At 40.2% G+C, this 26491-nt stretch overlaps 1 protein-coding gene across 3 annotated transcripts; it reads left to right on the plus strand.

Moving 5' to 3' along the window:
- Window positions 1-377: 377 nt before the first annotated feature.
- On the plus strand, window positions 378-23803 carry LOC118793061 (pericentriolar material 1 protein-like). 3 transcript variants are annotated; one of them, XM_036551005.1, is made up of 41 exons: window positions 378-563; window positions 3171-3285; window positions 3501-3740; window positions 3896-4165; window positions 4426-4596; window positions 5680-5796; window positions 6183-6341; window positions 6940-7117; window positions 7295-7404; window positions 7651-7864; window positions 8009-8192; window positions 8308-8499; window positions 9046-9197; window positions 9360-9586; window positions 9795-9928; window positions 10302-10431; window positions 10540-10674; window positions 10790-10959; window positions 11909-12094; window positions 12192-12420; window positions 12620-12765; window positions 12932-13113; window positions 13293-13464; window positions 13946-14286; window positions 14755-14913; window positions 15568-15624; window positions 16377-16549; window positions 16745-16873; window positions 17340-17469; window positions 17576-17698; window positions 17829-17953; window positions 18190-18324; window positions 18432-18629; window positions 18992-19048; window positions 19340-19463; window positions 19710-19861; window positions 20841-20913; window positions 21208-21443; window positions 21715-21807; window positions 22118-22241; window positions 23046-23803. In XM_036551005.1, the coding sequence occupies exons 2-41, from the start codon at window positions 3187-3189 to the stop codon at window positions 23069-23071; spliced, it is 6252 nt and encodes a 2083-aa protein (XP_036406898.1). In that variant the 5' UTR covers window positions 378-563; window positions 3171-3186; the 3' UTR covers window positions 23072-23803. The 3 variants fall into 3 exon arrangements, with proteins under 3 accessions (XP_036406898.1, XP_036406900.1, XP_036406899.1); XM_036551007.1 differs by lacking the exon at window positions 6183-6341; XM_036551006.1 differs by lacking the exons at window positions 6183-6341; window positions 23046-23803 and having other exon boundaries at window positions 22118-22525.
- Window positions 23804-26491: the final 2688 nt, after the last annotated feature.

Here is a 26491-nt window from a genome sequence, read left to right on the forward strand (position 1 = left end):
TAATACTGAAATAATGAGCTCGCTCAATACATTTGTGCTTGTTTACTTAACAACAACTACCCCGACCAAACCCAGCAAACTCCACTTTATGTCGGACCTTTTTCAAGCCGGAACTCTTTGCAAGCAGCCTGAAATTCCAAACCATCCTCCACCACTCTTTATAATATTCCGAGAGCATAAGTAGTACCGCACTTTCGAGGATAAACTTTCTCCCTGATAAACTAAAAATAAATTGGGTTTGTAAACAAGTACAAAATTTTTGATTGCTTTGACATTTACAATTAACCCGTTCAAATACTGGGAGACAAACAAACTGGCAATGTGTGTCAGTAGCTGGTAACTATTGGAAACGGGATATCTTTCCGCCTACTTGCTTGCTCGGACAGGAACGATGGCGGCCAACGAATCTCTAGTTCTGCAGACGCTCAGTAAAAAACGCCTTGAATAGGCGGTGTTCATACATTTTAGTTGAATATATTAATGTTTGAGTCATAGTTATAATTACCATCTGGCAACATTGATGACCCCCGGCTATAGCGTCAATCGGTTTGATTATTTCTCAGGTAACTTAAGGTTAGCAGATAGCTGCTAGCTTACAAACAATACATGTATTACGAACTGGCTAGCAAGTTCCTGGTTTGTTTTGGAGGGCATAGCCTTTAAAAATTAAGTGCAACTGTTTCATACGTTACCCTACTGCATTTGTGATAGCTAAGTATCTGGGTAACTAGTGCTGTGACCCGAATTGCGGCCATGGGCTGTCTAGCTAGGTAGCTAAAATATCACCTAATGTTGGTGAGCTAGGGTGTCAGTATTTATTATAAGTGTCTTGACCTAGCTTGATTTTATTTTTCGTGAAAGAATGAAACATTGTATCGCTGACTACAGTTTGTTAACTGATTATTTGCTGTCATACCGTGGCTAGCAACATAAACAGCTAACTACCTTTCGTTGGGTTTTTTGGTAAGTTATCTGTTAGCTAGGTAGCTAGATTGCTGTTTACGCCGATATTGATACTTGAGTCCAAGTAGCTAACCTATTAGCTTGCCAACGTAGTGGCTTATAGTGTTGCAGGCCTGCTTTGTGTACAGTAGTTAGCAGGGTAGCTCGTCAAATGAATGTCATTTGAGCTGACAAGGTAGCTAGTTGTCCAGACTAGCTGCCTTAAATACCTACAGCTCGATTGCTTTCGCCATAACAGCTAAGGTAACTTCGCTACCATGGTGACACAGACTTTCTCACAATGTCTTTTAGAGCTGCAGTGTCGTTAGCAAGCTAACTAATTTAGCTTTCATCTGAAGACCGTTTTCCAAATTATGATTATTCATTGTCGATGAACATGTGATTTAAGCAGTTAAGCTTCAGCCCAGGAAACGGGGAATAAAATTAACTTCGACAGTGGTTAGTTAACGTTAGCTGATGTTGCAGCAGAAGTCGCGGTTCCATGCGCGGCTTTTTTCCCCCCCACAAGAACGGGTACCCTGTGGGACGTTAACGTACAGTAAACAGTGGAAAGTTTGGTTTGTCAACGTTGAGAGAGGCTTCCGTGTGCTCACAGAAGGTGACAACTAATAACTGACTGGCTAGCATAGGTAAGAAATAACAGTTCATCATAAGTGTAATTTCGTTTTCAGGCGAATCATAAAACAGACGTGGCTTTGCGTCGTTAATAAAACGTTTTTGAGTAAATGCGATTTTCTGGTGGACCGTTGCCGGTGTTTTGCCAACTGTGTTCGATTGCTTTATAGTTATTTCTAGTACGCAACCTTGTCAGGAGAAGTCATATTAGTTACTTACGATAATTTTATTGTCACTTAATCCGTAGCCTGTTTTTATTAACCTGTTATAAATGTATGGAAGGAGATTTTGGATATTCATTAAAGTGTGTCCGAGATGTAGCTAAAAGGTCAGCGTGACTGGAAAAGGTGTAAAGTAAAAACTATTGGGCTGTAAGGGATCACGATATTGCTACCTACAGATCTTGCGTAGTTCTTATTCTTATAGATTTGATCTAAATACATTCACCTGCGCTAACGCATCTATTTGCGCTGTCGTTGAGCTCTTAACGTGGTGAAGGAAGAATTGGCAAACAGGCGAATAAATGTATTGCATTATAGGGAACTTTGCACATAAACGTGAAATGCAATAAAGTAGCTCACGCTAAAAGACAAAAAAGTGTGTGTGGGAGTGCGGGAGTGCGGGGTGACTTCATGTGAGATCGCTGAGGGGAAGTGCATTATTCCTAAATTTGAGAACATAATAGGTCTGTTAACACTGGTGCCACATCAGCCTTGTTCAGTAGCTCATTGTCAAGGTGCAGATTACAAAGAGGAACCTGATCCAAGGCCAGTGTACGGCGAAGATCTCTCCGGGCCACACTGGTCTGGTCTGGTACATGCATAACAGCAAAGCAAGTCTTATCCGGAAGTTATGTACTGGGGTATCTTATATGACAGTGTGGAAAAAAAAATCTTTGCGGGGTGCCTAATGAATAAATAGGACGAGAAACCTTTCCTAAAGATGTGTAGTGAAATCTCTTTCATAAATTTGAAACATCCCATGGATAGATGATAAACCAGATACAAGTTTTTTTTTTTTAAAGGAAGAACATAGTGAATGCATTGTTATGAAGGATCCCTTGATATATCTGTGCTGTATGTCAAACTCTTAGTGTCAGAAAACACCTTATGGGATGGTGGGAGGGAGCAATATTCAGTGTGGAAACAAATCAGTTTTTGTGCAGTGAGTAAAATCGGACATCTTACTTCGCTCCACATTTGAATGAGATAAGCTGTAAATCTGCTGACTTCACCTTTGGTCTGCATTAGCATGTGATCTCTACTGCCTTGCTAGCTAGCATATGTCTGCCATTACTTATTGTAAAGCTGAAACCCTTTCAGTTTCACAATCTTGTTCCATATTCCTCTATATCATTGTGCATATGGTTGTATAGTCATTCCCTCTATAATAGCAGTAATAATTGTATTTTGAGGTGGAAAAATGAAAAGCCGTAAGGATATCAACAGCATATTGGGGTGAAATGTCTGGACATGCACAGTATATCTTATCCTTTGCTGTATGTACAACATAGTGGGCTTGTTAATTTGAGACACATCAAGGTAATGTATGCATCACATGGCTGAACTTTGAATTATTTACGTCCCCATTAGGTAGTGGATTGTCAGGATGGCAACAGGTGGGGCTTCATTTGACTGTGCTGATGAACAGGAGTTGCCCAACTGGACTGTTGGAAATGGAGCCCTGGATGACAGACTAAACAATATGGTGGGTGAAACTGAAAAATGGAATACAGTTTATTCAATGGGTTTGAGTCAAATCATATTTAATCTGTTGCAGTTAATAACATGAATGAAACATTTTTATGCACCAAAATTGAACTGCGTGGTTTTCAGATTAAAAAGATGTGAATTTCTGTGCCGGTAGATGCTACAAAGCAGTGCAGAGTATCTCTGTTTAGGGTATATGTTTTTTCCTTTTAGGACTGGGGTGTTACGCAGAAGAAGGCCAATAGGACATCTGAGAAAAACAAGAAGAAGTTTGGTGTGGAAAGTAGGCTGACCAACGACATCTCCCCAGAGTCCAGTCCAGGGGTGGGACGCAGGCGGGCGCGTACTCCTCACTCCTTCTCCCATGTGAAATATGCCACTCAGATGTCTGTCCCAGAGCAGGCTGATCTGGAGAGACTCAGGCAGAGGATAAACTTCACTGACTTAGATGAGGTGGGTGAGAAAAGGTGTTCTTGATTTATTTGGAATAAATGGAATTACAGTTCAGACCAATGCGTCACTGTCGCAATGTAAGAGATTAAAATTGGATTCGATTCATATTTCAGATGGTCATTGAAAATAGGTGTATTTTACTTTCGTTATTACAGAGGAGCATCGGAAGTGATTCTCAAGGCCGAGTCACAGCCGCAAATAACCAAAGGCAACTTGCAGAAAATAAAAAGGCCTTTCTACCATTACATGTCAATACTAATAAAAGCAAAGAGCTGGCTGCATCCGCCTTGGCCAGTGAAGACAATAAAAAACAGACCCCTGGTCGGGACATCTTTGCTAGTGTGCTAAGCAAGGATGCTTTTCAGACTGACTGGACATCTTTGCTTGAAGGACAAGGAGGAGAATCAGGCATTGACAGTAGCCAGGTACCTTTATTTTTTGCTGGAATGTATTTGTATTCTCTTAAAGGTCTTGAAGGTCATGACGTTGGATGACATAAGCAAAAAGGAGTACCTTATACCCATTTCAGGAAATGTCCTCTATGTATAAGTGTAGATAGTGGTTATGACTTAAGTAGAAGATGTGTACTCAGATGATTGTAAAATTTGCACCGTCACTGCAGGATTTATTTCTGTATCATGTCCTAATTAGCCATGTCTGTATTGTGCTGTATGCTCTTCTCCAGGTTGTCAGCAAGCTTGTTCAAATTAGGGAATATATTGCCAAGGCCTGCTGCATGCGAGATGACCTGTTGGAAAAAAATGATATCCCAGCCAATGTTGAGCGTTTAGCACATCTAATAGATCACCTAAAGGAGCAGGAAAAATCTTGCTTGAGATTTCTACAAAAGCTGTTGGTTAGTATGTTGAGATTATTTTATGATTATTTGGTTAGTTGGTGTAAGGAAACTGTCCTGTTCACAGGCATGTGTTCAGGTGTTAAGCCACATATTTTTCATGGAGTACCTGCCTTAGGTCAGAAAAATACCTGATTTAGAAATAATAGAAATTAAAAATAGAAAAAAAACATGAATGCCTGTTTATATTTTTACACATCTATGTGCAGGCATGTTTTATGTGGTATAATTGCTGAATCCATTTCTTATTACCCATGATTTGTGTTTTCCAGTCATGATGGTCATGTTATATTTCCTTAAATGCTATAGTTGTCACAGAGGTCATGGATGGGTCAAGTGAAATTTAGAGCCGCTTCTGACATACAGAAAAGGAAAATTCTGTATACAAGCCTAAAACGGGATGAAGCTTAAAGGTTTCATTTCAATGTGAAATGTAAAGCCTTTCCTTTGTAAATAACTCTTTATATTTCTCAGACGGGGATGAGGTTGTGGATGGGACACCACACAATCTCTTAACAGGTGCACCCTTATAATGCACTGGTCTTTAAAAAAAGGTTTGATGCTTTTGGAACACATGAGAATTTGTCATTGTACAGTACAGAGTATATATGTATATGCATAACAGATATAAATAGGTTGAAGAAACGTAATCATAACTGTAATGTTTAGTTTATTTATTGCGTGGCACATTGCCATGTAGCCATGACCTCTTAGTGTCAGCAGAAAGTATTCCGAATAAAACATTCTGATTCCCTTAGCAAAAGAATTAATTTGGTTTGTATTAGTTTCTCTTTAAAGACTTGAGCTATGTGGCCTGAGACAAAAATGTAGCTGCGATTCCAACAGCCTGTCTCCTACCTGTGAATTTTTCTCATTCACTCATTAAATTAATAGCCATATTGTTTTTGTTGGACAAAAAAAACCTGCATCCTAAAACACATGTACAATTTTTTATTTTGTTTCCCGTCTATTGATCATTTGCAGTACTTGTCACAAAAGCTCCCTCAAATGAACGATTTTGTGTGATTCACATATATGATTATCTTAAATGACTCCAAGCCATTACTCTGAACTCTTCTGCAGGCAAGAGAGAATGATGAAGATGACATTGGCACCATAGATTCAGCGGTTGGGTCAGGCTCTGTTGCTGAGAGCACATCTCTGAACATAGAGGTGCAGTCCGAGGCCTCAGATGCCACAGTAAGTAAATGAATTAGGACCTCATTCTGCCAAGTAATTTTCATAGTGCTGTCATTTAAAAATATTTTTGCTTCAATCTAAGAGACGTGATTGAAAAGAAAGGGAGTTTTCTGCTTTAGTGGTGTTTTGAAATATTTTGTGTTTGTTTTGGGTCCCACTTAAATTTGAACAGGGGAAATGTTCCATTTTGCAGTTGTGTCCCCATAATAAAGTGAAGTCAACATCTGCTCCATTTGTGGCCTCTTTAACCAGGGGTCACTCAGTGGGTTAATAGACATTATGTTACATACATGATGATTTACACTAACCAGTAGAAGTATTGTAGCAAAGTAATTTGACTGATTTGCCCCTATGATCTAATCATAATTTATTTAAACTTGCTGAAGGAGGTATCTCAAATTGTGAGATATCGACCCCGCATTGAGGACAAACTAGGGAAGCCAACATCCCCAGAACAGGGTTCTCACTATGATGTTACGGCAGCACCAGCCCTCAGTGACAGGGCGGTATGGCCTGATAGGATTGTTAGCCAGCATCTTGGAAAGGTACCTTCAAGCCTGCATTTAATCCTCATTGAACAGTCTTCACTCTCCTTTCAGTTGCTCCTCCTTCATGCAGTACATGAAACTTCACCATCTGTTATGTTGTGCAGAAATACAGACAAATATTTAAGATGCTTCTGTTTCACTTTGCTTCTGTCTCTTAATTTTCCTTTTGAAGTTTGAAAATTGCAATTGCCCTCCAGTTCCTTGCATTATGGCCTTCCAAAAAAAAACTAAATAAAAAAACAAAAGAATCCCTGTGTGTTCACCATTGTGTCTGACTAACAGCTTTGCTATGCCATAGATGAGTACATTGACATTTTACTACCTTTGTGTTATCCAATTAAATGCTTAAGAAAATTCCCCGCTTAGTCATGTATCAGTTGGCTTGTAGTATACAGTTCCAGCCACTGGTAGAAGAAAGCCCTTGCCATGGCAGCAACTCATTTTCTTTCTCATGAAAATGGTACAGCTATTTTGAACATTGGTCATATAATGGAAGTTAAAGCTGTCCACTTTTGAATAGTGTTGCTAATAAAAAAGCAATAGTGGTGCAGCATTGATTTAGTGGTGGTTTTCTGACACGCTGCGCCGTTCTCAGGGCCGGGATCTGCACGGAGAGGCAAAGGAGGAGCTAGAGAATCTGCGCAAGCAGCACGCCCTGCTGAAGAGGATGCTGCAGCAGCAGGAGCAGCTCAGGGCCCTGCAGGGGAGACAGGCCGCACTGCTGGCCATGCAGCAGAAGGCCGAGCAGGCCATCGCAGTCATGGATGACACCGGTGAGCTACTGCAGGTTCAAGGGTAGTGCTGGAGAATAGAGACCTTTGTTTGTTCGTACCTGAGATATCAGGCTGTATATATTTTTCCTGAATGGAAATGTAACGGTCTATTAAAGAACCAAATGTTTTATATTGCGCATTTAATTGTGTGTGTGTGTTTTTTCTTTGTGTTTGTAGTCATTACTGAAACAACAGGCAGTGTCTCTGGAATCAGCATCACCTCTGAGCTAAATGAAGAGTTAAATGATTTAATTCAACGGTTTCACAACCAGCTGCATGATTCACAGGTAGCGTGGGCCTTTTTACTGATTACACAATGCGGTTCTGTCTGGACTGTGAAAGGAGGCTTGAGAGTGCAAGTCTCCTCAAAGTTAAATTTGAGATTATTAAACTTGTATGTTATTGTGCTTTTATGCTAATATGGATGTTATTTATTGAAATGCATATAACAGACAAAGTTGGTGGCTTGTGCAGTATCCTTGAGGTCACTTTCAAATATTTTCCTGTTGATTTTCCTCCATGTTCTACTTTAGACAAAGGCAGTCCCAGACAACAGAAGGCAAGCAGAAAGCTTGTCTCTCACCAGAGAGGTCTCCAGAAGCAGGAGCCTTCCTGGGCCTGAGCCCACTGCTCCTGCTAACGTGCAGCGCACCAAGCTACAAGAACTCCAGGACAAGAAACAAACCATGGACAAAATATTGCAGGAGCTTCACACACTAAGAGACCACACTTTAAACAACAGTTCCTGTAAGCATCTTCTGTTTCTGCTATATTCCCATTTCTCTTAATCAAATGCAGAAGCTGTGTCTGCAGCCTATTTGTCATTAAGAAGTGTGTTCTGTCTAGGCCAGAGCAAAGTTAAAGTGCCCTCTTCATGCACTTGTCCCTCAGGTCAGCGAGTGGAGCCCTCATCACAGCGCAGCCCGGGTCAAAGAGCCATGCTGCCTGGTGCAACCGCAGGACGATCCGCAGCCCTCAACCGAGTGGCCAACAGCCGTGCAGCCGCCCGGCTGGACTCCTCTACCTCCCAGCACGACACTGAGGCACAGAACATCCACCCTGCTGAGAAACTCCGGTACGTAGCCACACCGCTTCACGCTAATGTTTAGCTTTAGAGGAAAACAATCAGATGACAATCCAGTTTTCCTGTTTGACTGGTTGTGGTGTTAACTGAGCTGTGTTTGCTGAAGGAAACTGAAAGAGGTTCATAAGAGGCTGAACGAGCTGCGGGAGCTGGTGCACTACTATGAGCAAACCTCGGACATGATGGTGGACACGGTCAATGAGAACAAAGATGAGGATGAGGAAACTGAGGAGGAATCCATTTTTGAGCCCCTATTTGATTCCGAACAGGAGAATCCAGAGCCCATCACAAATATAAGGTCAGCTCCTTATACTTTATATGTGCAAATTGTAATGCAAATGCTGATTGTAATCGCATTGATTACACAAGGCCAGCTGGGCATTTTTCCACTTTCAAATGAAGGTGCATTCCTAACAAAGTCGGGATGTACCTCTCTACTCTCCAGTTCAAGTCGTGAATAGTAGTTAACAGGAGTGCTGCTTTCAGATTTCCACACTTAACTTCAGTTTGTCAATATGTGTGCTTCTGTACCTGATTGTGTACCTGTGTTTTCCCATTTAAGTTTGAACAGTTTTGTTACAGGCGACAAATGTAACTTCAAAAGTTTGCCATAGACAACATTCAGTAAATTCAGTGCCAGTTGAAAACAATAATACATATGCTTTGCTATGATTTTATGAAATGCAGTAAGTGAACATTCCACAGAGTTTTTTTACAAAACATTGGAGAGTATAAACAGTTGAAGTGTTACTGTTACCATAGCAGTAAAATAAACCTACCATTGACAGTTGAGCATGGTAAAAAATACATGTGTTGAATTGTTGAGTTGTCTTGTTTTTCCCAGGAATCCACAGCATCCTAGAAACTGGATGGACATGAATAGCTTGACCAATGCTCACAGCACCAGCAACAGAGATGGAAGGCTGAACACTGAGCACGAGATCAACAACCGCGCTGCAGCTAACCTCAGAAGTCTAAATATCCCATCTGCAATTGGTAGTGTTATTTTTCAAAAGTATTTTTACGTTTGACAATTTTATAATACATTAGTTTGATGACGGATCTTATTGTACTTTAAGGATATAAATGTGTTGATGTTGAGTGTTGATAACAGTGCGCTCATTACTGAATTTGATATTACTGCTGCCTTGTGGGAAGAGTGTCAGTACAACCGGGATCACCCCCGCAATGAGGTGAGGGATAACAGCGATGAAGAAGGACTGGGGGATGAAGAAGAGGCTCAAAGGAGAGAGGGGGCGAACAGCTCTGCGTCCAGCCGCAGAAGCAGCCAGGAGGAAGACCCCGAGTTTATGCAGAAGGTCCACAGGCTGCGCTCTGCCAAGGAGAAGCTTCGACACCTGCAGCAGCTGGTAGCCATGGTGCAGGTGAGGCCAGGTCATCAGCTCACTAAAGCTCAGTAATTCTAACCATAAGATTCAGAAAGTTAACAGCAGTATACAGTCACAGTTTGATGGAATGCACATCTTGGTGAATTATATTTAGATTTGCAAATAGCCATGAAAACTCTATTGCATGGTCAAGGAGTGATGATATCAGATCATATCAGTTGTTAGAACCTGTTTGTACTTTCAGAGTGATGACACTGATGGGGCAACTGCCAACGCCTCCAGTGTAGCAGAGGATGAGGGACTGAACCAGCAACCCAACAACACCAGAGCTGCTGTTCCCAAGTCTCAGAGGGATGTTGCTCTCACAGAGAAAGCAAGGTACTTCACATCACTGACCAAAGGACGGAATCAAGGAATGTACATAACTTATGTTGGACATCCTTTTTGTTTTCTCAAATGCAAGACTACTCTATGAGATGTATGTACAGAATTTCCAAAGCATACGTACATATATGTATTGAAAAAAGAAAACTAAACAGGCAGGAACAATAGAAGTACTGCCTTAAAAACATGTAAAAAATAGTCAGATGTCTTGTGGTTTTGACAGTATGAATCTGTACTGACTGTCCTTCAGTCATTCAGGTTACAGCTGGTTGCTGTATGCATATTTCATAGAGTGGTGCTGTGTGTGCCTTGCCTACTCGGGTTGAGGCTTTGAATGAGGATGTGTTATGTGTTCGTCATGGGACAGAGAGAAGTTTTATGAGGCTAAGCTGAAACAGCAGCAGCAGGAGCTGAGACAGCTGCACAACGAGCGGCAGCGTCTAATGGAGATCAAGGGCGAGATCCAGGACCTCCAGTGGGCCTGTCCCGATCTGCAGGTACGTCTGCAATCTTTCCAATAGTCGTCCAGTAATCGGCCATTTGGTCTCACTGACTCGTTATTTCCAGTTGCTGTGTAAACATTGAGTATGCCCTGTTATTTTCAGTTATCTGGGGCTAGTATCAGTCAGCGTGGGCCGGAAAAGGCTCCTGCTGCAACATCAACCCCTGCAGTTAACATCAATGGAGCCATGCTGAACCGCACAGTGGAGCCCTCCGCAACATCTGCCCCTGACAATAAGGTAACAGTCCTAGGCATAAGCAGTGAAGACCGTTATTTTGGATCAGAACTGTTTGTAAGGTGTTTTATTTTTTTAAGCCAAAGTTCCATTAATAAATGATGGGTTTTCTTTTCAGCTGTGGTCAGAGATGCACCGACACCAGATCCTGCGGGAGCACCTGAGACAAAGGAGGAAGCAGCTTGAATCTTTAATGGAGGAGCATCAGAGGCGAAAAGTACTGAATGACACTTCCAACAATCGAGATAGCGTGAAGCAGCCGGTCTCAGAGCTGAGCAGAGATGAAAGGTTAGCCCTTGAAAGTCATTTAGGATCTTCCAAGTCATTCAATACGTGATTTTACTAAATCATTAAAGTTGAAGTAAATGCAGTTTATTCTTGTGATGGATCATCTCTTTGTCACCTGTAGAAGTGTATTTCAGTCGACACTCTGTAGAAGATCTGACAAAATTAACCTGGCCAGTTGTGCATATTTTGTTTTGTGGGTATAGTACTGTGAACTCTCCATTTAAATTTGCATTTATCACTATATGTCACAAATTAAAGATAACTCAGTTGAAGATCTCTCTCTGTATCTTCGCTGTTGTACATATTATATTAAAACCCTTCTCGTTTAATTGCTAAGAATACACAGTACCCTCACACAAAAGCCCAGAATCCAGTTTCACACCTCCTGTATGTGCTAATAACATTTGTATATACTTATTCTTTCTTAAACAATTCTTGATCATTTTAACACATCGATACAGTCCATAAATTTGGCACACTCGGTTTTACAAAAGTTCATATTTTTTAGCTATTAACATTTCAGTTAAGTAGATGGTTAAAGACAACTAACTGTAGAATGTTACCATGACAGCCAGTTTTGAATATTCATATTGACAATACAGTGACTTGCAGAGTGTTGTATCAACTGTCTGGTCATTACTCATGCATTAGAGGGTGAATGTCACATACTAATATCAGAGCATGACATTATGTAAGGAAATGGAGATGTCTCCCTCACAAAAGCAATTCCATGTAATGCAGAATATATATGTATGTGCATTGTTCTTTCAATCATAAACAATGATTATGCTGGTCAAATGCCTGGGGAAACGCATTTAATGTTAACAATTATAATTATTATAAATTGTAAATAATCTTTATAAAGTATAATTATTGTAAATATAGGAATGCTCTTGTTGAAAGACAGTGCTAGGTGTGTGTGAATTACATGTTTTGCTTTTTTATTCAGGACAATGGATACGTGGGGAGTGTCCCTGCAACCCCCCCTTGATCAGTATGAAGATAGCGTCCTCTTGGACATGGGAGCTGGAGTGGAGGAGGAGGAGGAGGAAGTGGACACCAGCTCAAGTGAAGAATTCCACAAATTTTCCAGCCGGAAGCATAGATCTCATGGTGCCAGGAAATCTAGAGAGAGGTGTGTTACCGCTGCACTTTGACTCCAGTCAAAATCAGAGTTTTTGATTAATGCTTGCTGGAAAATGTGAATATACCTAATGCAATCTTAACTACAGCTGCCGGAAGACCCTCCACCTGAATTCTGTGAGTAGCAACATGCGGCCCTCACCAAGATCCAAGCAGCAGCAGCAGAACGTCAGCATGCGGCGTCAGGAAAACTTGCGCTGGGCCTCGGAGCTGTCCTTCCTGGAGGAGAAGCAGCACTGGCAGGAGCAGATCAGCCAGCTCAAGAAACAGCTGGACTTCAGCACAAGCATTTGCCAGACACTCATGCAAGACCAGCAGGTCACTCTCCCCTTGGCCTCGTTAAACTAAACCTTGATTGACTAATTTCCTTTGCAGTATTTTCAATGTATTATTGTTTAAAGTTGTCCAGGCTTCAAATTAAGAATCTAGCTGTAAATTTCTTTCCATCCTAAAGTAGATTGGCACTTTAGACAGCATTGGATCTGTTTGTGAATGCCGTTCTTTCTCTCTCTCACAGACACTCTCTTACATGCTCCAGACCATGCTCGCCAGCCCCTACAGCATGATGCCAAATAATATTGGATCTCCACAGGTGCACCTCATTATGCACCAGCTCAACCACTGCTATACGCAGTTGGCATGGCAACAGAACAATGTTCAAAGGTAGAAACCTTTTTTAAGCACATGAAGGTTGCTGTGATGTAAAATAGTTTATACAATTGGATCTGTGTATCTGGGTATTGCCAGTTCATCAGACATGACAGTGTTGTGATATAATACAAATAAAAATGACTGGTATGTGTAAAAAAAAAACAAACTTTATTTACAGATTGAAACAAGTGCTGAATGATCTACAGCGTCAGCAACAGTCTCAGCCAACACAGCAAAGCGCAAATCATGACTCCTCTGCTTGCACCACATCTTCCAGTGTGTTCCCTTCTTTCAGTTTACCTACCTTTTTAAATACCATGAACATGCCTGGGCCTGGCAACTTCTCTCCCCTTTCTTCTGGTATGTCTCACCTTGAAATGTTTTAAACGTAAACAAGAGCTCAGTGCTCATATTCAGCTTGACAAGCGGAGTCAGAATTAAACAAAAAACGGCTTTTGTACATATCCAGGATGACTTTAATGCATCACCGAAACCGCTGCCCGCCTTTGATTGTGAATTGACACATTCTCTCCCCTCAGGGTTTAACTTCAATCCTGCGTTCCCCCCTGCTGCTGGAGAGCTTCATCAGAACCCAGCAGCCCAGGCTCCCACGGAGCCGCAGCTGGAGGAGCGGGGCGCCCCTGCGAAGCCAGAGTGCATGGGCTTCCCACAGCCCTTTGAGAGCTCTGCTGTCAGCGCGGCAGACAAATGGTATGACATGTGTATTATCCAAGCACAGCTCGGCAGAGACCTTGTGCAGAATATTTGCCCATATTTAGAACACATGTAAGAATTCAGTCTCTGTTTCTGTACAAAGTTGCAGTCTAAATTTGTGTCAGTACACAGCGTGCCTTTGCACATGAGCACTTCACCTGCGTTAATGTTAGCGCAGTTCACTCCAGGGTATCTGCATTCTGAATACTAGCTGAGGGACATTGAGTAATGTTATTACATTGCCCTTGTTTAAATCGTGAATACAGACCTCTAAACGACCAGTTGGAGTCACTGTTGCATTTTCTTTCATGAAGACTTTTTTTGGCATTCTGAATGGAAGGTTTCTATGCAACATTTTTCAACTCTATATGCCAAATTTAAAAAGATTATATTCTGTGTTCACAGAATCTAATGCACGTTGTGGAAATGCTTTCATGCTTTTGGTTTTAACATGAAATAAAAATGTTTGTTTGATAAGGACTCAGAAGACAGGGGAGGGTGCCAAACACCAGAGTGCTTGCTGGTTGGACCATTCCCGCAACGGGAAAGCCGACCAGCTGCCCTCTGGCCTCACGGACAAAGGTGCTTCGGGCCAGAAGAGCAGCACGCAGCAGCCTCCCAGAAGCCTCGGCAGCAGGCGGTTTGATGAGGAGTCATTGGGGAGTTTAAGCAGCATGCCTGACCCCTTGGATCCCACCACTGTCACTAAAACCTTCAGATCGAGGAAAGCCTCGGCTCAGGCGAGCCTCGCCTCCAGAGACAAAACGCCCAAGTCCAAGAACAAGAGGAAAAGGAGTAAAGGACACGGCAAGAAAGCAGGTATGCGGTATGATACATAGAAGGCATGTGTTTCACTTCAGACTCAAATTTGCATTTGGTATGTCCCAGTGATTAATATTGTTAAAGCAATAATACATTTTAAATTCATAAATTGGTACTTTCTTTTGTCATAAAGGATAGCAGACACATCTGACTAATTTAAATACACTGTAGAATGATTAACTGTCTGACATTAGGTACTATAACAGACTATTTTTTATTGTAAGGGTTTGAATTAGAGAACGGTGAGGATTAGTCTACTAATGGACTTGAATAATGGAGCTCATTACTAAAAGTAATCATTTAACCACTGTATTGCTTTACCTTTCTATAATTTGGCTGGCTGCAATTCAGGGACTGTCTGAATTTAGTCAAAAAAAGATCTCTGTATAATGAAGACTAATTACTTTGACAGTGTGCTGAAGGTTGGTGGAAATCAATCAGCTTTGAAATGGCTTCATCTTCCAGGACTTGAAAGTGACAATGTGTCCAGTGTCAGTGACTACGGCAAAGGCAAGGGTTCCCAAGCCAGGCAGACAGAACGACCCGAGAGGATCTTGGAGAAGCTCACACAGGAGAAACTGGACAGCAAACTGAAGATCAGCAAACCTAACGACCTCTCTTCTGGTAAGCTAACCTTTCAGATTTTCCACAGAAACAGACCTAACTTGTGAGTTGAAATTAGGTTCACTGTTTAAAGGTAAAGGGACAAACAAGGTAAGCTCATTAAATATACAGATGTTTCATATTCAAATTGGTAAATGATGTGAAGTTAGCTTAATGGCATGTATCTCACAAAATATAATTAAAAGGTATTTACACCATAGTTGTACAAGCATCTCAAAATGTGTTAGCACATGAGTACTTACGAATGTACTCCTTTGTGAAAACTGATGAGAAAGAAGGTTCACTACAAATAGCACATTTCAGACCATGAAATGTTTTTAAATTGTATAAAAAACCTTTCCTGAAGTAGATCAAGACAGACATGTTGCAGCTTTGTTTTTTTTTTCCTCCCATGAGTTGTGTTTAGGTCAATGTGTGTGTGCGTGTCTGTGAATTTCTTTCAGACAGTGTCAGGCCCATGTCAGACAGTCTCACACATTATAATCGCTTTTTGCTTTGGAATTTTCTTTTAAGGATTTTATTTATCATATTAACCATCTGTAAAAACACAAACTGTGAATGTTGTCTAATATTATTTTGTTGTGTGCTGCTCCCCTGATTTTCCTTAACGTTTGCACCTATTTTTGTCATCTGTATTTGTCCCATTTCACACAGCATATGCTTGGAGAACACCTTTCCTCTCTAATAGAATTGCATGCACTGAAGTCCAAGGTAAAATATCCTGCATGTTAACAGTTGCTTGGATTGGCTGTCTGCTCCCCTTACCCATATTTTATTTTGCCTGATTTTTGTTGTGGCAGATGCTCAGTTAACACAAATATGCACGCCATGTTGCAGAACTGGACCTGGATGTGTCATGGAGCGAATAAGAGTTTCCATTTCACTTTCATCTAGAGCTTGACAGCTGTCTTTAAAAGTAATTGGCATCAGGTTCAGATGGCTTAAGCTACATGCTGCTTTCTGCTTGTTACAAAAAGATATTTATTAGTTTATATTATAACTGCACTGCTCCTCCACAGTACCTTCAGGTTTTGGGAAAATTGATTATGCTAAAATCATAGTTGTTGTTAAAAAAAAGTTTTCAGAGAGTTAGAGTTAGCGAGTGTGGCATTTACAATTTTTAAAGATTTTTTTATGACCAAACCCGTGGCTCCCGCCCTTGCCACAACATAATCTGTGGTGTGTTTTCTCACCTGACAGTCAACTGGTGTAGCCGTGGGTGAATGAGCTGGAGATCTTACTTTATCACCAAGTGGTGTTATATCTGGCCAGCTTGTGTCAGTTTGTTTGTGACTGCATGTGGCATTAAGGAATGCACCCTGGGGGGAGAAACACAGTTATAGGAATTCCTGTCAGTATTGATTAGTGTATTTGGATTGCAATGCTTGATATTATTGGTAAATAGAGAATTGTGGACAGTGTACAGTGGATTAAACAAGTGTGCTTTTTTTCGGTATTTGCAGATGCCAGCAGTGATTTTTCCCTCTTTGAAGCATTGCGAGAGACCATTTATTCAGAAGTGGCCACTCTCATATCCCAAAATGAATCCCGACCACATTTTCTCATTGAGCTTTTCCATGAACTTCAGCTGCTAAATACTGATTACTTACGGCAGAGAGCACTTTTTGCCTTACAGGTAACTCTTAAATTGTCACAGTAATTACGTTCATGCAGTTAGTACATAATTAACAAATTGTGTTGAAATATTGTCACAGCATGCCGTATATTCTGATGGTGACACTGTAGTCATGAGCCTTTATGTAAAATAGTAATTGCATTACACATGCGCAGCGGACCTGTTTTAACTTGTGCTTGTTTTTAACAACTGCAGGACATTGTGACCAGACACCTGACTGAGAAGGACACTGGCGAGGAGCAGCCCATCTCTCTGAGCTCTGCAGCCTGGGCTGCCTCCAACTCAGAGCTCACTCCTAGTGAAAGTCTGGCCACCAGTGATGCAGTAAGACGACATGGTTCATTTTAAGACATTTTGCTTAATTTATTTATTGCCTTTTTACACTTTCCAGCTGTTCACATGTGTATTATTAAATACGGAAAAAGTCAATTGCTTACCTTAATGTTTGTAACTCTCATGGGGGCATTGTGTGTCTTCATCGTAACATGTAAATTTACACGTCAGCAATGGCTTTTCTGACTAAGACTGCAATGTATAATAGCATACATTATATTTTAGTTATGCATACAGCCTCAATCAGAGTGATAACAGTGCATATACTTGAACATTTCGCTGAGCTAAAGCTAAAGTGCCTGTCCCTAGGGCACAATACCAGTTAACCATAATGGAGTCAGTCCTATAATCCACACGTCTAGAGTCCACTGTGCTAACTATGCGCGTTGACAGCAGCAGTGGACGATGACTGTGAATTTCAATGGAATGTAGAACCTTCTCTGTCCTGTTCTCTCAGGATGTTTCTGACAAGAACATTGGAAGTGCGCTTCACTTAAGCAAGAAAGGCAATGATGGTGACTCTGTAGATAACGAGAGCACCCTGTCTACCTCTTCAAACCTTGACCCCTTCGCCAGTGATGATTTAGGTAATTGTGCAAATGAATACAGTAACCACAGACTAATTTCTCTTCTGCCTCTTACCTTGGCTGCCATGCCTGATGTCTGGTTTCTGTGCATGCTGTCTTGGTGCAGGAAACACTGTGATACACTTAGATAAAGCGCTGGCTAGGATCAGGGAGTATGAACGCATGAAGTGTAATGAGAATGTTGCCAACGCTTCTGCCACTGACCCTGGTGCAGTGGGCCAGCTGCAAGGTAATGGGCTCTTCATGCTTTTCTGCTTTCTCTTGCTATGCTTAAGGGGGGGGTGTACTTTGATGCTTCATACTTTACAGGTAAAGGAGATGCCAGGTATGATGTGATGTTTTTTTTTTTTCCCCCCAAGGTCCTTCAGATGGCCAGAGCATTATTGGACAGATGTTTTCAGGTGTTCATTGCCCACAGATTGACACGCAAGAACTGGACAGGCAGATTAAGGCCATCATGTCAGAGGTCCTGCCCTTCCTCCAGGTGAGAACAAAATATACTGAAAATGTTTTGTTCAAAATAAATTTCAAAATGGCTCAAAAACTTTTGTCACCTGAATGGATTAGTGCAGCCTCAGCCTTCAGGCATGTTTGTATGTTTTGTATATGTGATGGGGGTTTAAATAAAGATCTTTAGACTGTTTAGAGAGATGACATACGAGGGCTGCTGATGATCTTGATGATGTAATGATCTTGACCGTGTTTGCATTGTACGTTCAGGAGCATATGGATGACGTGTGCTCCTCCCAACTCCTGACCACCATCAGACGTATGGTGCTGAGGCTCACCCAGCAGAACGACGAGAGCAAGGAGTTCGTCAGGTTCTTCCACAAGCAGCTGGGCGGAATTTTGCAAGTCTGTACACCCCATCACCTTGCTAGGGGCTTACTTGGGGATGTTTAGTTCAGTCTTTACTTTTCTTTTTCATTAGATTTTGCTCAGTTTTTCTCTTGAATTCTCAGGAGTCTTTGACCAAATTTGCTGGGAGAACACTGAAGGAGTGTGGAGAGGATCTGCTTGTAGCAATTTCTGAAACCCTCTTCAACGAGCTGGCATTCTTCCGACTAATGCAAGACTTCGATAATGGCAGTGCTGCTTTGAAGAAAAGAGGCAAAAAGAGAGCTGCTTCCCTCCCTCTAAAAGAGACGCATAATACACGGGTGTGTAAGGCCGTGCATCTTTCTGTGTGTTTTCTTCCCGCTGTCTTTATTTTGAACTACTGCATGTCCGAATTCTCCTGACTAGAATACCAGAAGAAATAAGCGTTCAACTTTCAGAAAGTTGTACATGTATTTTACATTTCTCAGTGCAGACATTTTCTCAGTCACATGACCTGTATAGATTGTCAGTCTGAATGCCCAACTGAGTAGTCGCATGGTGTCTCATGCTCCCACACATCAAATATGAATGCTGAATGCAGTTTGAGGGCTGAGTTGCAGCTGTTGCAGTTGACAGTTGACAAGGGACTTGACAGGTTTAAAATCTGTTAAAACAAGGCTGAATGTTTACCCTTCCTTTCCAGGAAAAGAACTCTCCAGAAGATCAGTCATTTTCTGCAGCTTTTCATGATGAAGACAAAGTAAGTTATTGATGCGTATAATTAAGAAATAAAATTCTAACTTTAACCAGCATATAACTTTAACCGTGACTAATCTTACGTATACTGAAACTGTTATATTAACAAGCTACTTCTATCAGTGTGTAAAATATGTTGTATATTGTATAATGTCTACTTACTGCAGAACTAAAATTTATATACATGTATAATATATATTTTTATATGTAAATATAAAATTGTATATATTTTATAAACACACGCATATGCTTGCCTACCTTGCTGTGTTTTCTAGCGCACTGTGTTGTATTGTAGGACAAAGATGACACAGAAAAGGAGGCTGTCTGTAATGGCCCTGAGATGAAGGAGGGCCGGAGCTGCGATGCCTCCGAGAGGGAGGAAGAGGATGATGATGACGAGGGACTCCCTCTCTCAATACGTATGTGAATGTAATGAAATGACTGTAGTGTAACATAAGCATGAAGGAAAGGGAAAGACCTCATAAAATGAACATGGGGCTCTGACATGAGGAAAATGATTGATTGTGAAATTATTGTTATTGTATTTTATTTATGTAAGAAAGCAGTGTCCTTCGATAGTGATAGCTGTACTAGATAGTATATGATTATAGTGGTAAGCTGAAGTCTTTCATTGTGGTGAATTTGGGTGAATCGCCTCCTTTCAGGCCTGTCGAAAGCAGAGACCCAGGCTTTGACCAACTATGGCAGTGGAGAGGATGAGAATGAAGATGAGGAACTGGATGAATTTGAGGCAGGGCCTGTCGATGTTCAGACCTCTCTTCAAGCCAGTTACGAAGCTGCCAGTGAGCAGGAGGAGGTACGGCACTTTAACACCCACGCTTTAAATGCTTGAAAATACCTGCTGACAGTGAGAATGAAGTTAAAATGGTGGAAAATGAAGTAGGGAAGAGATGTTCTTAACGTCCTCATTTTAAAGTGTTGTACTGCTGTCCACAGAGTTCTCAGTTAATTGATGAAAAATGCATTTGTAGTGAGTTAAAAAAATGTAGAAAAGCCAAGTTAATAGATATTAAGATTTTGAAAGTTTTAATGGAGTAATCTTTTGAAACAAATAGTTGTAAGATTTGTTTGCTTAATGGCCAAAAAAAGCTTAATGCAGAATGCCTAAAACACTATAGATAGTATAGATATAGATGTTTGTAACTGTGTCATTATGATTCTGCGTTCTGCTTGCACTTAGAAGTGAAAAATGTTCTCATTTTGCGTGTGACAGACTCTTAAAGTGAAGGAAAGTAATTTTCTGTAAGCTGTAGCCAATTTTATGGAACTCAGCACTATACGCAGTTAAATTTCACGGCTGATGCAAGTACATCTGAGGACCTGTATAGGTTCCCCTCCAGAGGAAGAAAAGGCAGGGCTCCCAGATACTCATTTGTTGCACTGATTTGCACATGATCAGGATAAAATGGGTTTAAATTCAGAAATCTTGAATTCCAAGCTTGCTTGTGAATGTGACACTTGCTGTGTGGACTTAAAAGTGCATGTATTTATACTTTTCTTTTTCTCCTAAGTAGTTGTGTAATGCATAAAAAGGTCTACTTAGTCTTCTCATTGAATGTTGGGCTAGTACCCAGTCTCAACATCTAAACTGTAATTTGATCTATATTAATAACTAGTGCTTTATGTTAATCTTTAATTACATTAATAAGCAAGTCATGGTCAATATGTCCTGTCCTATGAGTAGTAATAATAAGCAAACTTTGAACCTGAAAGGAGTCAGATTCTTAATAACCTAGAAAAAAGTGCATACAAGTATTTTACTTGCTGTTACTCAGGGAACAAATGAAGTCCCAGAAGAAACTAGCCAGGACACCAAGTTGGATCAAGAAGTGCTTGAAAGCTGTGATGGTATGTAATTATGTTTGGTGTCACTCGCTGCACTAAACTAAGTCTGGTAATGTTCATTTATGAAGATGCACTGACCTGTTTTTTTTATTGGAACTAAAATCCATTGCTGCTGTAGGCTAAATTGAAGCAGGTTTTTTGGTCTTTCATTTCATCTTCCATCACTTCAAATGTTAATGCGTGAGATGATGATGTATAAATGGTAACATGAAAGGTCTTAGTGATTAGTGGATCCTAAGAGACTGGATGCAGATGAACCTAAATCATTTTTTCTTTCTGTTTCCCCACCTTCCAAAGTGAAAAGCAGCAAGTGGGAATCGGTCGAGGCGGTGGACTCCGCAGAGGAAAGGGAGGGCTGTGACCCGGGTGCAGCTGCTCCTGCCGCTACCGAGTGCAAATCTGGCTCAGCGAAGCTTCATGGTGCAGGAGATGCCCTTCCACACATGGCCTCCGGACCTGCTGCTGCTGCTTCACCCGTGAGCTCACTCACCTGTAGTCCTGACACAGACTCTCCTGTCATGGTTAATGAAGATGTAAGTTCCAAAGCTAGCTCATTGCTCGTTATAGTCTAGTGTATGTAGTTATTGTGTCAAATTTATAATGACAAGTTTGAAGTCAGTCCTGTACTTGTACTCCTGTACAACATTTTAATATAAGGATGACTCCTATTTATTCAATAATGTTTGAGCAGAGTGCATAGGTGCCTTTCAGTAAACAAATGTTTTAGATCCTGATCTTGGGATATTCTGGGAGTTTATACACTTTGAATGAGCGGTGACCACTTGTGTATGTTTTATTCTGTAGGAGGTTGGTTCTGGAAATTTAAGCCAAAAGTCTGACGAAGATGATTTTGTCAAAGTGGAAGATTTACCGTTGCAGCTTTCTGTGTTGTGCAAGGTGTGTGTTTTCACAGATCTGAGAATTGAGGATACGCTTAGAGTCCAAACTTTGGAAACAATGAGTACATTATATAATAAGCATGAAAACACAGTAAACAGTAATTCATCTTTTATTCTTCAAAGCATGTGTATTTATCAATGATTGTGTAATACTTGAAAAATAAGAAAAGGCTGTATTGTTATAAGCAATCTGACAATCGGTTAAATATTGTATGTGCTGGGAAGTGCTTGTACTTGCTAATGAAGTAAAACAAGTTGTTCACTCTTTCACTGATTTCAGTGCTGTTAAGATCTCTGTGTAATTACAGGAGGAGCTCCAAAAAAGAGTAACAGAAGAACAAGAGAACAACAATCTCTCATCAGACGTTCTTAATGGAAACGCAGATGAACAAGGAGGCCTGCTGGAAAATTCTCCAACACTAAAGGAACCAGGTAATTTGCACTGCACTGAACAAGAATGGGGATAAGCACACAAAATCAAAAAAACATTGGCTTTACACCTACCCCTTCTTTGGGCTGCCCCATATTAAGTCTATAAAATTTCTACTGCCAGATTATAAGGAAAAATCTTTGTGAAATGCCACATTGCAGGCAGTCCCTGCTTTTACAACACAGTGTGTTCCTGGAGTTCACTGAACAAAAACGGCAAAATAAAATTTATCACACAGTCAATCTCACTGCCTTCGCTGTCTTTCCTGCCGTTGTGGTCACTTTCCAGCCTCACCAAGTAATGCAGGGTTTTTGTATAGTAAAACATGCACATAAACCAAATCTTCAAGAAATAGGGATGGCCTGTAAAAGGAGATGCCTAAAACTATAGCTGTAGTCTTGAATGTTTGTAGATTGAAGTCTGTAGTTTGTACATAAATTTTGTCACTTGAAAACATTTTTCTGTTTTTATTCTTGTGTCTTTTTAATTGATTGAAAATATGTACATAGATCATTCACAGTGGTTCAGTGATGCATCACTTACAGTGGTGCTGGTAATAATGGAAAATTTGCACCTATGTATGAATAGCCACACATCTCGAGAAATGAATACAGTAAATCTTAAAATGGTTATATTCGACAGTGTGTTGCTTGCCATGGTAAGGGTGTGAAGATATCGTATTTGTAATATTGGGTGTTTTATCAGTACAGTCAGAATGCTTTGATATTGATAAAGGCGTGTTTGTTTACTTTCCAACCTTGAATGGTCATGCATCCTTAATCTGTTTTTTGTTTGTTTTTCCACAGAAACAATCGGAGCTCAGAGTGCATGAAATGAAATTACTTTGCTCATATAGTTGTGGTGATGATTAAAATAAGTTGGCACTACGAACACTTATTTCAGTGTTTCCACTAAAAATGTACAAACCTTTGTAGATAGTTACCTGCTTTCTAACAAGATACTCTTTAGAAAATGTGTTGATTGAGCACTGCACATTCAGTCAAGTTCTCTTATCACACCTCACTTCTGACTGCCCTTGAGAGTCAGCCCCAAAGATTCTGGTAACATCGGAAGTTTAAAAATTTTGTTATTGGAGCACCTGTAAAATCCGACAATTAGATGTGCAATATCTCATAGGGCTAATGAAAACTGTGACGAAAAGTCCTACACTCATACCATGTAAGGTTGTGTTTCATTTTTGTTTAATCTTACATGATTTGTTACTGCACAGTTTGTGGAAAATTGCAAAGAGTTAAGAGTTTCTGAGAACAGAATTATATTGGCGAACAATAAGTAGAATTTAAGGCAGCAGTGTGAAACCATATCAGACATGGAAAAGAAGAGGACAGTGGAAGAGCTTTTAAATTCTGGAGTCTTCTGTTTGGAGTTCCTGTGTGGGCTGATGGATCAAGCTGATTAAAATTCTGCATTTGAGCCGTTTTGCGATAAGCCTCATTTTGCAACATCAGCAAGCCCGTTTTCGTTAAGGGGCTTTAACTCACCCCCCATTTTTTCACCATTTCGGTGTTTGAATTTGATCATTTCTAAGCATGTTGTAATTTTGTGTCTATCAACTTTATCTTTTTGTTTAAAAATTGCACATGGAAAGCACTTGGTCTTCATTTTGACATTATCTTTGACCATTGAGTGATTAAAATCTGTTCATTAATCTAGTTGACTTTCAAATTTTACATTTCTTGTTGAGGAATGTTCACTCTGCATTCATTATTCCTCATTGTAGATTATTTCAGTGTTTTATTCAGGTGCTTTCTTGCTTTGCTCAACTCGTGTTTAATTTTTATGTACTGTATTTGCCTTTTAATAATTTTTAAAATAAATGATTAAATTATAGGATATGATCACTTTCATGGCTTTCTGTGTGTGTTCTCCCAGAATAGTCTCTATTGAAGTTGAAGCTATTGACTTGAAAGAAAAGATTAAATAAAACAAAGATGCTGAAATGCTTTGGTTTTAAACCACTTCTGTTTAAGGCCCCATCACATATTCACTTGAAATGCACACAAAATGCAACCCCTAGCAAAAAAATATGGAATCACCACACTTGGAGGATGTTCACCCAGCTTCCATAATTGATTCCATAATTTTTGCCAGGGGTTGTACATTAATGTGTGATGTAATGAAACAGTTTTTCTCAGTTTTTAGGTAAATTTAAATTGTAAAATTGTAAAGTTGCATGGAGAAAAATTAAACACCACATCACATGGTTTGATATTTATTTTTTGGATTATACACTATGGCATAGAATGGCATGAGGGTACTTGTACTTGCTATATATCCTGTCTGAGGAATAAGATTAAACTGACTTTTCTTGATCTTCAATTTTCAACTTAATTTACAAAAACAAGTCTTACATGGATATTTATATTTACAGCAGTTGAAGCCCTGGAGTATTTTTGCAGAAAGCCTAATAAAGTTTTGTGAAATTTCCTGTAAGCCTTGGTTTTCTTCAGCATGCCATTATTGCTACACTTCTACTGTCTGTAGTCTCTGAAAGTTGTATCTAGAAACTCAACAGCTTGGTGGCACTATTCAATACTTGTGGAACATAACCACTGTTACATTATTCCTAGTAGTCATAATAGAGAGGGATCATTCGATGAAATAATGTGACCAACAGTGGCATAGGACTCTGAGTAGAATGGTAGTTTTTGTAATAGTATGCATATAAATATGTAATATTGGTCAATGCTGTAGTGAAAATACTATGATTTGTAGGTAATTCCAGGTTTGAATTAATATGAATATAGCTAGCTAGCTGTAGTACATCCTGGACATGGCAAGCTACCTACATTGACACATACTCTGAACACGAAGCTAACTAATTTCTGTTAGCTCCCCTCTGTAACAACACATTCTGTGGTCTTTTATACCAGTAGTTTTGTGTATAGATATGTAATTTTTATGTTAGGTTGTCAAAGAGCATCCTAGCTTTTTCCATACTTCACTCTTGACTCCAGCAGATACATTTTGTATGTTTTGAGGTTGAAGGTGAGGGACCTGCTAACCTAGCACAGGCAAAGGCTCACTTGGTTCTAGTGAGTGGAAGCCACTCAGGCCCAGCCCTGCTGATGAGCTTTTATGGCAACTGGCTTAGTAGTGCAGCATTTCATTGTGTATTTGGGGTGCTGAGCATTTTGTGATGAAGCCATCACAAGGACATCCGGTACCATTGCCCAAAACGACAGTGTCATTATGCCGCTCGCATCGCAGAATGACATGTAAAGCGAAAGGCATTGCACTGCCCAAGGCCTAATGACTCACAGTCTATAAAAGGCAGCGGCAGAGATGTTTCATTTCTCCAGTCTTGCCCATTAGGCCTCAATGGCCCATCAATCCGACTTTAACAGACAGGTCTGTGGAGTGACAGCCTGTTGTGAGTGCTGCCCAAGTGTGATTAAGATGTCAAAGCCCTAGCTCTGCAATGGATGAGTTTTCAGAAACAAATCTATGATCTCAAGGTCAACTAAGTATAACTAAAGCTGTGCTTTAGAATGGTGCCCTGTTCTTGTTAAAAAAAACTTTCAAATTTATGCCACCATTATTTCACATGAGCATTTGAAAGCTTTTCATCAGCTCAAGGTATCACAAAGGTTTTGTTTTTGTTTTGTTTTTTTCTGTCCTGAAAAATGATACCATTTGCTATCATTTTCCATTTGTGAGCAGCTGAAATAAAATGCACATCATTTACTTAGCAGTAAATTGCCTCAGTCCTCATCTGCTGTATCTTGTTATATTTGCGTCTCTCACCTCAAGACCAGAGCTGTTATAAGGAAGTGAATGCATTTTTTGATAAAATGTGATGTGCAGTCCCATTGTGAATGCAGAAAATTGAGGCCTCTCTACTCCCAAGAGTAGCAGGAGAAAATTCAACCCTCATTTATGTGGGTCTTCTCTTGCTGCAGTCTTGTTCTTGGTAACTATATCCATTATTTCTAGGAAATACAGTGTGGTTCTGTTCCAGTTTACCTTTCAATGGACACTGAAAGGCAAGGAGAATTTAGCAGTCCGGTTGAGAATTTTAAACCAGAAGACGGTGGCATCACAGTTTGCCACCATGCTGTACAAATGTAAACCCAAGGATTTCCCATACACTGACTTCAGGCCAATCCTGTAAGATGAAAGAACTGCATTTCTAAGAACATTCACCTCTATTTCAAACAATTCCTGAATATAAATAGATAACATGCAGTAACAATGCATTGCACATATAAAGCACATTTCAAAAATCTGT

This window comes from Megalops cyprinoides, chromosome 18 (genome assembly GCF_013368585.1).
Source record: "Megalops cyprinoides isolate fMegCyp1 chromosome 18, fMegCyp1.pri, whole genome shotgun sequence".
NCBI lineage: Eukaryota > Metazoa > Chordata > Actinopteri > Elopiformes > Megalopidae > Megalops > Megalops cyprinoides.